The sequence below is a fragment of the Xenopus tropicalis genome, chromosome 1 (assembly GCF_000004195.4).
Source record: "Xenopus tropicalis strain Nigerian chromosome 1, UCB_Xtro_10.0, whole genome shotgun sequence".
In the NCBI taxonomy this organism is placed as follows: Eukaryota; Metazoa; Chordata; class Amphibia; order Anura; family Pipidae; genus Xenopus; species Xenopus tropicalis.
In genome coordinates, this window is record NC_030677.2 from 93,294,710 (window position 1) to 93,306,999 (window position 12,290).

General features: G+C 39.3%; 1 protein-coding gene across 2 annotated transcripts in view; it reads right to left on the bottom strand.

Annotated features, from left to right (window-relative positions):
- Positions 1–471: 471 nt before the first annotated feature.
- Positions 472–12,290, bottom strand: part of tjp3 (tight junction protein 3) — a 33,402-nt gene continuing 21,583 nt past the window's right edge. For both annotated transcript variants that reach the window (XM_018096588.2, XM_004911053.4), the window contains exons 7-21: positions 11,961–12,129; positions 9,791–9,896; positions 9,638–9,702; positions 9,463–9,553; positions 8,534–8,690; positions 6,979–7,087; positions 6,644–6,863; positions 6,361–6,548; positions 6,083–6,178; positions 5,795–5,868; positions 4,808–5,018; positions 4,599–4,699; positions 4,101–4,460; positions 2,594–2,643; positions 472–757 (exon numbers count right to left, since the gene is read on the bottom strand). In XM_018096588.2, the coding sequence (XP_017952077.1) occupies positions 652–757; positions 2,594–2,643; positions 4,101–4,460; positions 4,599–4,699; positions 4,808–5,018; positions 5,795–5,868; positions 6,083–6,178; positions 6,361–6,548; positions 6,644–6,863; positions 6,979–7,087; positions 8,534–8,690; positions 9,463–9,553; positions 9,638–9,702; positions 9,791–9,896; positions 11,961–12,129 (2,103 nt within the window). In that variant the 3' untranslated portion in view covers positions 472–651. The remainder of the gene's footprint in view (positions 758–2,593; positions 2,644–4,100; positions 4,461–4,598; positions 4,700–4,807; positions 5,019–5,794; positions 5,869–6,082; positions 6,179–6,360; positions 6,549–6,643; positions 6,864–6,978; positions 7,088–8,533; positions 8,691–9,462; positions 9,554–9,637; positions 9,703–9,790; positions 9,897–11,960; positions 12,130–12,290) is intronic.

The following is a 12,290-nucleotide window of genomic DNA, read 5'->3' on the forward strand; positions in this document are numbered from 1 at the left end:
TTTCGTATTTTTTTCGGCGTCTTTATGATTTTTGCAAAAAAACGCGAGTTTTTCGTAGCCATTACGAAAGTTGCGCAAAGTCGCGATTTTTTCGTAGCGTTAAAACTTGCGCGAAACGTCGCGCCTTTTAAGTTTTAACGCTACGAAAAAGGCGCGACTTTGCGCAACTTTCGTAATGGCTACGAAAAACTCGTGTTTTTTCACAAAAATCGTAAAGACACCGAAAAAATCGCAAAAAATACGAAAAAGTCGCAAAATGTTCGTTTCCAATCGGAATTTTTCCAATTCGGATTCGAAATTGTGTCTTAGTAAATCAGCCCCTAGGTGTACGAATAGCTGCCATGCCTTGATAAGATGTTGCCTTAAAGATTTTGGAATACATTTGTGCCTGTCTTATATTACTTATGTGGCATATACATTTTTCTGATATTTAAAAAAAAAAAAAAAAAAAAATGACTAACCAGTTGTAGTTCCTGTGGAGAAATGCAACATGCAAAAGAAAAATCATTTATTATTAAAACAAAAAAATCTATTTAATATACAGTTTTGGAAACATTTGTCAAGAGTGCTTTCTGTATCCATGATCAGTCCATAAGGATTTATCGGCACTTTGGATAAAAAGTATAAAGGGTTTCACATGCAGCAGAAATGTTACAGGTCAGTTGCAGGCCCACCCCAAGCATCTTCCTCCTCATCTGAGCTGGAATATCTTGCATTGTTGAACTTTTTGCGCAGAGCATCGTGTTCATATTCTCGACTGAAAAAAAAATAAAAATGTAAATTTACAAACTTAGTGGTTTCATACCAAAAATATAACCTACATGCATACTTAGTGATCACTGCCACTGGCTCTTCCTCAAAAAGACTTAGAAACAGTATGTACCTTTGTAAGTGATACTTACAATGAATTTTTTTTTTTTTTTAATGCTACCTTAAGAAAAGGAGGCATCCTTTGTTTCAAAAATGTCCATTATAAGTTTTAAGAAGAATCACCCTCTAATTCCATCAAGCTTAGCCCCTCTAAATACAGGACAAGATCTTACGGTCACCAGTACTCTTAGTTCCATTTATGGTAATAGCACATGGTAAGTTTTGTCTGCCATGCTATATTGTCTCTAGTAAAGGCAACAAAATTCCAAACAAGGTTGGAGTGTTTTGCCTGAAAACTTTTTTAGGTAGGGTGCTAGACAATTAAGTGACCACCTGCCGCCGTACACATGCTATATCAGTAGAACAGGAGACACTGCAGCGCACTAAATAAGTGAAGTTAGTGCTTTAATGGCCGCAGATGCACACAGGGCTTCGAGTGAAGGCAACAAAATGTCTGAAAATTCATTTGCATGGAAGTCTTCTTGAATCTCTACTTATTTACTGGCATAATCTTGTGAAAAGGTCTCCTCAGATACCTGTAACTACTACTATTATACTGTAGACCATTGCTTGATGACATATAATTCTGCTGAAAACAAATATGATGCTTTAATTTTTTTTCATCCTCTTATAAGTTTAGCATATTGTCATTATTGCTTTTCTCAAAGTCCTTCTCCTATTATAGATGTTAAAATCTAGTCAAATACAGGCCTGGATTTGTGGCAAGGCCACAAAGACCCAGGCCTAGGGCGGCATAAATTTAGGGACGGCATGCTGCCCAGCCAAACCTGAACTTCGATCACATATGGAGCATTGGGGTCTAGGCACGCTGGAGTTTCCTGTGCGAAATAAATGGATAAGCATGTGCACGATCCTGGAGAGGGAGTATGGGGGCGGTGGCTGTGGCCTCTGGGCACTCAGTGGACAAATCTGGCACTGATAAAATAGCCTATGCCCTATTGGTTTACTGGGCTTACCAAAGTAATGTATGCAAGTTTTACAAATCTTCCTAATAGTTTAAAGTGATACTGACACCACTGAACCACCGATACTGAACCTACTTCCAAACCTACCTATAGGTCATGTTGACAGTTTTTTCCTAAAAGTCCTGTTTCTCTACATAAATCCTACTGAAGATCCTGAACCCGACTGTCTGGCAACCCGACTGTAGCTTCTCAATCTGTTAAAAGGACTACGTCATAAACTGGGAGGATTCAGCTTGCCGTTTGCTTCAAGGAGCTCCCCCCTCCCTCCCTCGCATAGCATCACATGGCGTTGTGAAGTAGATAGCAGGCTTTCCCCTGCCTGCCTGCTTCTAAGGGTTCTCCCTCCCCCTTCCCATTACACATAGACAACAGAGCTGAGTTTATATCACACACCGGCTGAAAGCAGAAGTGGCATTGCAGGTTTGTGATTGGGCATATTTATTCACTTGGGAGGCATTTAAATTAAAACCCGGAAGAGGGGAACAAACATGGCTGCTCCATGGATATGTAATTCGTGCTACCATAATTATGAAGCGAAAAAACTTTGCAGATTTAGTTTATAAGGTATTTAAAGCTGATACAAATTAAAACACAACAGCAGGTGTAAAAAAAAAAAAAGTGGCTGTCAGTATCACTTTAAAAACTTATACCCACCCAATTTTCTAAAACTGAAGCTATAAAAAAAAACATATTACACTATTACATTTACAGGGAACAGTTACAGCCTTTTTACTTACCTGTTCATAGCACTTGCACTCCATTGGCCTTGTGGCTGGCTTACGGATTCCTACAAAAAAAATGTAACGATTTAGGCTTTGTGTGTTTGAATCTTGGAGGCAGTTAAACAAAATGCAAAATTAGTTTTATTTGGTTTTATTTAACCTTCTATGTAAATACAGCCCTAAGCTCTCGCATAATTACTGCACTCTGTCATCTATCAAAAGAAACACAGGATTTCTTGTCTCCTTTTTTGGGAACATGTTCTTCGGTATCTGACTTCCTCTCTTTTAGGGCTTGAGTCTGCTCAGTTCTCTCCTCTCTCCCCCTCCATTCTCCTGCTCCCCCCTCCCATAAGAACTCACTTCCCCCACCTTTAGGAATGTGTGATCTGAGCTTCCAACTCCTACAACTGCAGCAGGAAGCTACCAAGACCAATTTAAAATGGCAACTGCTATCAGAGGGAGCTTCTAGGGCTCTTTACTCGGGTATATTAAAGTTTTCTGCTGAATAAATATAGCTTTCTAGGTGGCACTAATGTGGCAAATCTATTGGCAGTAAAATGCCAAAATGACTTTCCTTCTCCTTTAATTTGGGTTGAAAAAAGACACAAAAGTCAACTTCTCCAAATGACCCCCAGTGTACCCTCCATTGTTAATTATAGGAATATTAAAAGTCAACAAGGAGTGCAGCCTTGTGTTTTTATACAGGTTATGAATAATGCCCTAATATTTTAGGTATCTTATTCCTTATAATACACAGGTCTTAGTATGTTATGTGACAGAAATGAAATCACTGAGCAGAGAGTGAAACTATACTTTGTGCATGTATGCTGTGTGCAGATTTAAATGTAACTGATGATGTGTCAAAGGGAAGATGGCTGCTGGGTGAAAGGTTTTTTTTTTTTTTTTTTTAGGAAAATGTGATGGTGATGGAAAATGGTGGGGATAAATGCAGTACAAACAATGTCATTTTGGGTGGGTGAGGGAGATGTGCCCAAGTTATATATATTGTAGGAAAATATAGGCTTTACATGTCCTTTAAACCTTTGTGTTTTGTAGACATTTCCAACGAAATTGGCACTGCATATATACTGATATGTGTTCTGTGGGCATTAAACATAAAGGTGGCTCTACATACTGCTGCATAAAATATTTGTGAATATGGGCCACAAAGAGCACCAAGGGTTATCAAACTTGGTATAGGATAATTATAAGGTGGAACTGGAGGGGTGCCAAAATACCTTAACCCAGCCCTGTTGTAGTTGTTAAAGCAGATTTACCATGGGGGACTGATTTCCCCATCTGCTATAGTCCTTACACAGGGTGCATCAGGAGGAGGTTAGCTGCGCCTCTTGGTGCTATGCTCATCAGTGAGCAAAAGATACAGATCGCAGCACAAAGGAATGACCTTTTTTATCTTCTGCTGAACTAAATTTAATATATATGAAACATTTTAGCCCTTGCCTGTCTTCTAGGAGTCTCTAAAAAAAAAGTTAAACGTTTATAATTCTACATCAGTTAGCACCTGTTGAGGGCTGTCATCATTAGATGGTAAAGAACTTCTGTAGTTAGAACTTAATTCAGGTCTTGGCTTGGTTCCATGGATGTTGTTTGTCTCAGGCAAAGATTGGTCTTTGTATTCTGAAGGATAGTCATCTGGCGAATGGGCTCTGTAATAGGTTGACTGGTAATCCAGCACTGGTTCAGAAGACCTAGCAAGTGCTGGCTCTTGAATTTCTTCTTCCAGTTCCTGGTCAGTATAAGCTCCTCCCTCAGCATCAGTTTCCTCATAGTCACTGTTTGCACGGCTATCACAACTGAGGTAGTCATTGACTTCAGCTGTGGAGTCATCCAGGAGATCCAGTGGCTCTGTGATTGTATTCTCCTTAATTAACAAAAGAGTTATAATTAAAAATTGTTTACAACTTTCAAATGTTTATAAACAAGCTATACTGTCAAACCATGTTCTGCAGATTTTATGTATTCCTTTCTTCATGTAACACATCAGTTTACTTTCCTTTACCTTATCCTCTGTTGTCCATATTGGTTTTGTTTGCTCAGTTTGAATAATTTCTTTCAAGCTGCGAAGCCATGAGTCACTTGCTCCACTCAGATTTATTGTGGCTGCAAAAAGAGTTAAAACCCACCAAAATAAGACCTATTACCCAGAAATAAAGAAGGCAGCAAAAGACTAAGGTGAAAATAATTATAGTAGAATGGGTTGCACGTTACCAGTAAATAGATGAAAGTTGTTCTTGCGCTGCTTAACAGCTTGTGCATACAAACGCCTCGAACTCTTTCTCGAGTCAGGAAGCAGCCATTTCCTCATGGCTTTTACTCCTTGTCTGTTTTCAGGGTTACAAAATACCACAATAGGATAGAACTGCATGTAGTTAAGATGTTCTACAGCTGTTGGAGTGATCTCAAGGAGTGCATGCTTATTCTGTTGCAATAAGAGAAAGAAAACCAATGCAAGGTCACCAATGTATGCAAGCAATTTTAACTAAAATAAAATTATTAGTGCGTAAGAATTCCAGCAGGAAGTTCTGCTACAGAATTAAAGCACTCTTCCTGACCCCTGGATTAACAAAAGGGAATATGCACTTCTATATTAGTAAACATGAAAGCCATAATTATATTGTTAGAACATGAGAAATCCTGGTAGGTTTTTTTACCAGTAGTTTCCTATCAGAACACCACAGCAATAATATATAAACCTTTTTTGTCTACATTTACACAACTTTAAACAAAACAAAAAATCAACCTGGGTACATTCTGCAGTTAGAAGCCACCATTTAATTTTTTTCCAGGGATCCCCAAGACCACAACTTTATTTGGCACAGGTTGTCCCTGGGAAAAAATAAAATAACAGCTTCAAAACTCTGCAGCATTTTTAATATTAATGCATCATCCAGTTTAGTTTTCATTGTTGGGACTTTGCCTAAAAAATAAAGCAAGATAAAACACACAAAATTGCCCTATGCCCTAAAACATTTGGTCTACATTATTTTTTTTTTAATGTTTTTTTTTACTGCAGTCCTTCACTGTGGTATTTACTGCTAACAGTTCAGGCTCAGTGACCTTCGCACCAGAATTTTAGCTTAGTTATGAAATACATATCTCTAAATAAAAATCAAATATGGTAACACAGAAAGGACAATAACTAAAGTAATACAAATAATCTCCCATAACGATCCAGGTTTAAAAGTAGAAACTCACCTTTGCAGCAATTTCCCTTACAACATCCAGTTTAATGACCTTAGAGGTCCCTCCTCCATCTCGCGTGACACTCTCTAAAATAAAAAAAATTAAAAAAAACTGTATGTAAATATTATATATATATATATATATATATATATATATATATATATATATATATATATATATATATATATATATAAAAACATACATACACACACACATAAATATATATACATATCAAATATATATTATAGAAATACATAATATATAGAAATTAATCTGACAATTTCAGAATGCCAGTCTCACCTGCAGACTCAAACTCTTGGGGCAAATCTGCACAAAGCTTCTGATGAGCAATATCTGTGATTGGACCCATAACAACTACAGGTCTTTTAAAGCTTGCTGCATAGAAAAAAAAGAGACAACCAAATGAGTAGCCCATATAAATAGAATCAATGAAATGCAGATCCACAGATTTTGGACAGTTAGACAGAATTGGTAATAAAATGGACTAGAACTAGAAAGCATAAAAGAATGAATGAGCACTACATTAATTGTCAATGTCATTAAATCATTGTGCTAACCTTCCCGAAGCACCACTCTTTCATATGGAGGATATTTAATCTTCTTGCTCAGTGCAGCTAAATCTTCTCTACTCTTCCTTAGTAATTTCTTAGCTCCACGCAGGCCCCTTAACTTCCAGAACTCTGCCCTCTGTCCACTGGAGCTTTGTGGCTTTAGTACTGGTTCCAAACTGGCATACTGCTCTGCCCTTCAAACAGATATGGAAAGGAGGAGGTAAGGCATGGGGTTAGCTAAGAAATGGTATAGACTAAAAAAAAAAGAAAAAAAAAAAAGACATATTACCTGTTGTTGTTTGGTATTATTCCCTTTTCCTTTTCCTTTAAATCCCTGGCAACACGGACAGCTAGCCAGCTTCCTATCTTCCCACGATACATTGTGTCTACGATATGAAATATTTCTCCTCGAGTAAAACTTAGGCCGGATGGAGCATCTGACTCATAGTCGAAGTGTGTACGGATATAAAAGGAATCTCCAACATTGGATTTAATCATTTTTCTGTAAACTGTAACATAAAATAATTCCATTATATAAAATAATATTCCACTTATAAAATAAGGTTACATAAACAAAAGAGCTATCTGAAGTCCGCCACATGAAATGTTCTTCTTCCAACTTACTGTCTTCTTTGCCCTGTGTAAGGAATATGACATCCTCGTTTTGTGGAAGGCCCATTAAATACTGCACAGCATCCTCACGGGTCAAGTTATGGAAGCTTGTATCATTCACCTGAAGGCACAAAATGTACAAAACCTTTTACTGTCTTAATGACATCACATAAATGAGCAGGTTTGGATCTGTGGCAAGGCCCAGGCCTAGGACAGCAGGAATTTAGGGGTGGCATGCCACCCAGCCACATCTGAATTGGTCCAAAAGCACTGGGGGCACCAGGGAGATTGGATAGTTCTATAAACTTCCCGCACCAATCTCCAGTGCTGTGGACCCGATGAGGAAGAACTTGCACATGTGCTTGCTGATTAAATCCGGGCCTATAAATGAGGGTCTGTCTAGTAAGTCTGTATGTAATGTGTAGCTTTTAACCAAAACTCAAAACAGGCACTGGGTCCTATTCAACATATGAATGGAAACTACAAAGAGCTACTGCAACCTTTTACTTACAGCCAAAGACAGGCAGTATTGGAGTTTGCACCCCACCTTAACAGCATTAACTCACAAGTACTACCTGCACACAGGAAATTTTGTAGTTATTAGAATAAGTATTAAACATTAAAAAAACTGTTTACCCACTGCCCAGGAGCAGTAACCCATAGCAGCCAATCAGCAGGTAACATTTACTGGTCACCTGTTTAAAAGCAAACATCTTAATGGTTGCTATGGGTTACTACTACTGGGCAAACATAGTGCCTTTTATTACATATGGGTGTTAAATTAATACTGACATAATCAGGCCTGACTAGCAATCTGTAGGTTCTGGAAAATGCCAGAGTGGCTGCCATATCCCATAAAAAGTCACTAGTGGTCTGGTGGGGGGCTGTTAAGGCCTTTGTGTACCTGAAATGCCAGGGCCTATTTTAAAGCCCAGTCCAGATCTAGACATATCCCTGAACTGTGTAATTGGCAATAGGCAAGATTGCTGTACTTTGTTTCAAGTAATACTGACACATTGCTAATTATTATATGAATGTTTCACTATCATTTACCTGCATCATATAAAGAAACATACAAGCAGAGGTCCACTTTTTGGGTCATTTACAACAAACAAGGCACTGCACACTGCACTGCCTTCCTCTTTCACAGAATTGCTGCGTGTCTGTGAAAATGTGCAAAAACAATTGCAACTGGCTGAAAACTGCAATCGGACTGCAAACTGTTCCATAATGAAGCAGCTGCCCTGATGGCTACAGTGCTGCCTGTGTTTGGCAGCACTGTATTGATAAAGGGGTGGGATGCATATAGGTAGCCCCTCCCACCACCTACACAGACAGGGTTGGGTTGAACCTGTGGGTGCTGTACTCTGCACCTCACACTGAATTTTTTTCATCTGGTGCCAAATGCAAATCTCATCCAGACCTGGGCAAAAATGAGAACTAAGGAGTGTGCCAATGTGCCTCTAGCCTTTCTTTCACTGATCTCTGTGGGTTTATTATCCAAAAGGTTGACATTGCACTTTCAATGTGCATGTTTCATCTCTTATATGGTGCAACTAAATATTACCTGCAGGATCTGATCACCCTCTTTCATTCCTTCTCGTTCTGCAGGGCTTGCTGCCTGTACGGCAGCCACAAATATTCCCACGTCATTTCCACCTGCAAGACGCAGACCAATACTCTTTTCTTTCATGAACTGAATTACACGAGCATCCGGACTGTACCTGTGGGGAGAAGTAAACAGTCGAATAGAGGAGGCATATTAAAAGGGGACCTGTCACCCTAACTAATAATTTCACGTTATTTTCTATTGTGTTAGTCAAGCAAGAAATCTTTAGTTACACTATATACATTTTTTAAATCTTGTTTCCTTAAGTCTTGAAATTCACAATCACAGCAAGCAGGCAGGCACCATTTTGTGAACACTCTAATTAAGACAAGTTTTGCATCATCAGATGTTTATTCGCCAGAATGGGGGACATAATGCACTGAAGTGCAGTGACATCTAGGAACAGAGGCGGGGGCAGGCAATAGATGAAGGACAGTTCAGATTTTTAAATACCTTTATAACAAGTATTGGGTTTCATGTTCAACTTGAAAATGATCTGTAACAGCTTTTTATGTCTGGGTGACAGGTCAGTTATCAAATGTGAAAATGAGCTTGCACTCCCAGCACCAACTATGAAAATGCAAATTTATTGCAAATTAATTTAGTAGTGCCACTTTCTGGATGTTTGGCAACATCATGAAAAACACAAAAAGAGCTTCACAACACAAAATTTGTTGCAGGTGCTTAACCCATTTGATTAGCCATTACCATCTTAACATTTTGGGGTGCTCCACTTCCCTTTTCCTAAAGAAGGAATGTGGAATGTTGAGGTGATAATGGTTGAATAAATGGGTTATGTAGTGAAATTTCACACTGGTGAACTCTGCTTCACACTCTCTTACTTTTGGATATGCCCCAAAGAGAAAATTAAAAAAATTGTAAGATACCCTGTTCTCAAGTCTTCTCTCGTGTTGTTATTGGGATTCACTGATTCCTCTCTGTATGTCGACACCACCTGTGCTTCTTCATTTTTTACAGCTGGTGGGAGGTAGCAGAAGATAAAGCATGAAAAATGCTGAAAGTTAGAGGAGATGTATCGAAAAACATTTTAGGGAATCTCACCAATCTCAACTTTGGAATTTTCCATTTTTTGCACAGCTTCTGATCCATTCATTCCTTGCTCTTCCCTATAAAACATATGAAAGAGGATGCAATATATGAGAAATATACTAATATTGGGGTCTGATATAAGGGAGAAAAGGGGCATTGACTTACGAGGCACTACCATCACTCTCAGACGTGCTTATCTGTTGATGTGCTGGTGGGGGTGGGGGAGCTTCCGATGGTGGTGGAAAATCTTCAGAACCTATTTCAGAGATATCTGTAGAAAGAAGGGCATAATAGGCATCTAGGAGAATGGACACAGCAAAAAATACTGCATATTCTACCTCAGTGCATACTTTCTGCTCAGCTTTTATACCATCTTAAAAGGGCAACATTAAAAAGTAACAGAAGTGCCACAGTTAGGGATATTCTGCTGTGACCTGCTCCAATGCAGCCATCAAATAGAAGCACACACCGTGCTGTGCAAAATCACAGCTGAAGTGTTTAGCATAAATTTTTGTTCATGGCAAAACAATCCTACGATGTTTTTCAAATAGTTACAATGTATATTATTTTTAGTAGCTTTAAGGTATAATGTTCCTTAGGACAAGGGCACATGGTGCCCTGTGTTCTCCTTCAGGCTGGCAGAAGCGGATCTGTTTGCCAATGCAGCACTGTGTGCCTGCACTAAAAACTACAGTAACCACCTCAGTGCGGACACACAGAGCAGAGCAGATCGGAGGTCGGCTGAGAGAAGCAGATATACGCACCCAGGGTCAGACTGGGTCACCGGGACACAATCCGGTGGGCCCCAACGACCCAGACCCAATCCTCGCAGGGCTCTCCCTCCTCCGACATGCTGAAGGTAAGTTTAATTTACACGCTCTAGAGGGGTGGGGGGGGGCCCCGCGGGGGGCAGAGGCCCCTGAGGCAGTAGCTCCGGTTTCCCTGCACCCCGACCCTCACCGTGTGCCCTTGCCCATAGTGTGTTTTACGAAAAAATGTATTCCGTTAAAGTAAATAACATACTGCACAGTCTTTTCAGGGCACTTCACCACTAGCTAAAAGGTCACCTGAGCAGAAGGCAATTTAGGGCAACCAACTAGCCTTGCACCATCACCATTAGACTCATGGCACATGGGGCATATTCTAGACAGTGTAGCCTGTTATTTGTATTAATGGAATCGGTCACCAGTGTTTTACAGTTTTATGAAACAAATAGACTCCATTAAAGTAAATGATTGACTGCACAGTCTAATTAGGACACTTCACCACTAGCTAAAAAAGCCATAAGAAAAAGGGCTTCATGTGCCGTAAGTATGGTCTTCCCATGTTTGCATGGGTTTCCTTTGGGTACTCCAGTCCCTAACGCTCAAAAAACATACAGGCAGGTTAACTGGCTCCTGATAAAAATGGCCCTACTGTGTGTAAATGTCATAAAGACCTTAAATTGTAACCTTCACTGGCACTGGCAAACTGATGTGAATGACTTCAACAAATGTAAAACCCAAATTTTACATCCCCTGATTTTAAATTTTTCCACATTTGACACTTTTTGTGGTGCAAAAAATATATAATGAAGTTATTTAAATAGAGGCTTCTAATACAGGCTTTACATGATACCGTATGCAGCACGGTATAATCCACTCCACACTCACTCATTTCCCTGCAGCAGTTCATTGAAGAAAAAAAACACTGACTTCTCCTTGACAATCACCCACAATCCAGTGGTATCTGACAAAGACCAAGACCAGCACATGCGCAATAAATCCTATCAGCGGTGGTTGTGAATACACAGAAGATTGCCTTGAGATCGAGTTACTTCTGGCAGACATCACAACTGACCTCCCCAATCCCAGCCCTGTATTCAGCAAGAGCGAATAGCAACCTTACTGAATGGTTGGAATGGTGGATAGATTTTAATCACGCATGTGCAGAGACAGCAGTCAGTAGGCCTAGTCCTAAAGTCCACTGCACACCCAGCTGATTGGCCCCATCAGACATGTGCCAAAGTCAGAACCCTTTAAAGATTGTTGTTATGAATACATAAATAGAAAATTTTTGGTGGGAGAGGCTGTTTTAACATGGCACTAGCATCTAACAATCACATGGAGTACCGTTTTCTTTTTTTAACTTAACAGTACTTTAAAAAAATAAAATTTTATTATTCTATATTTTGGTGTAATTTAACTACACAGTGGTTATTAAACTTATGTAAAAAAAAATATAAAGTCCACATTTCCATGGTTGGGGTATTAATCGTCTGGGAGACAAAGCAAAGTCTTTCCTTAGAAGGACTATATTTTTTTATATCATACAATAGCGTCTGTTCAATTCTTACCCTCTCGAGGGGAGCTTCTTCCCTCACTCTCACTATCTCTCACTTCTGGGATATTAACCAGGAACTGTCGATTGTCTCTCAAAACAGTGAGGGTAAGTTTGCCCCTTGACTTCTCAATGAGTCTCCGAGTGTCAGCCAATGACATATTCTCACTAGTCACTCCATTAATCTGAACAAAGAACAAAAAGGCTTTAAAATAAATGTACAGCTTCACATACAGAGAGAGTGTAAACATATACAGTAGAACCCCGAATTTACGTCCCCGGATTTAACGTTTTCCCGCCATTTACACCATTTTGTTGTGGTCCCGCCAATTTGTATGCATTCCTA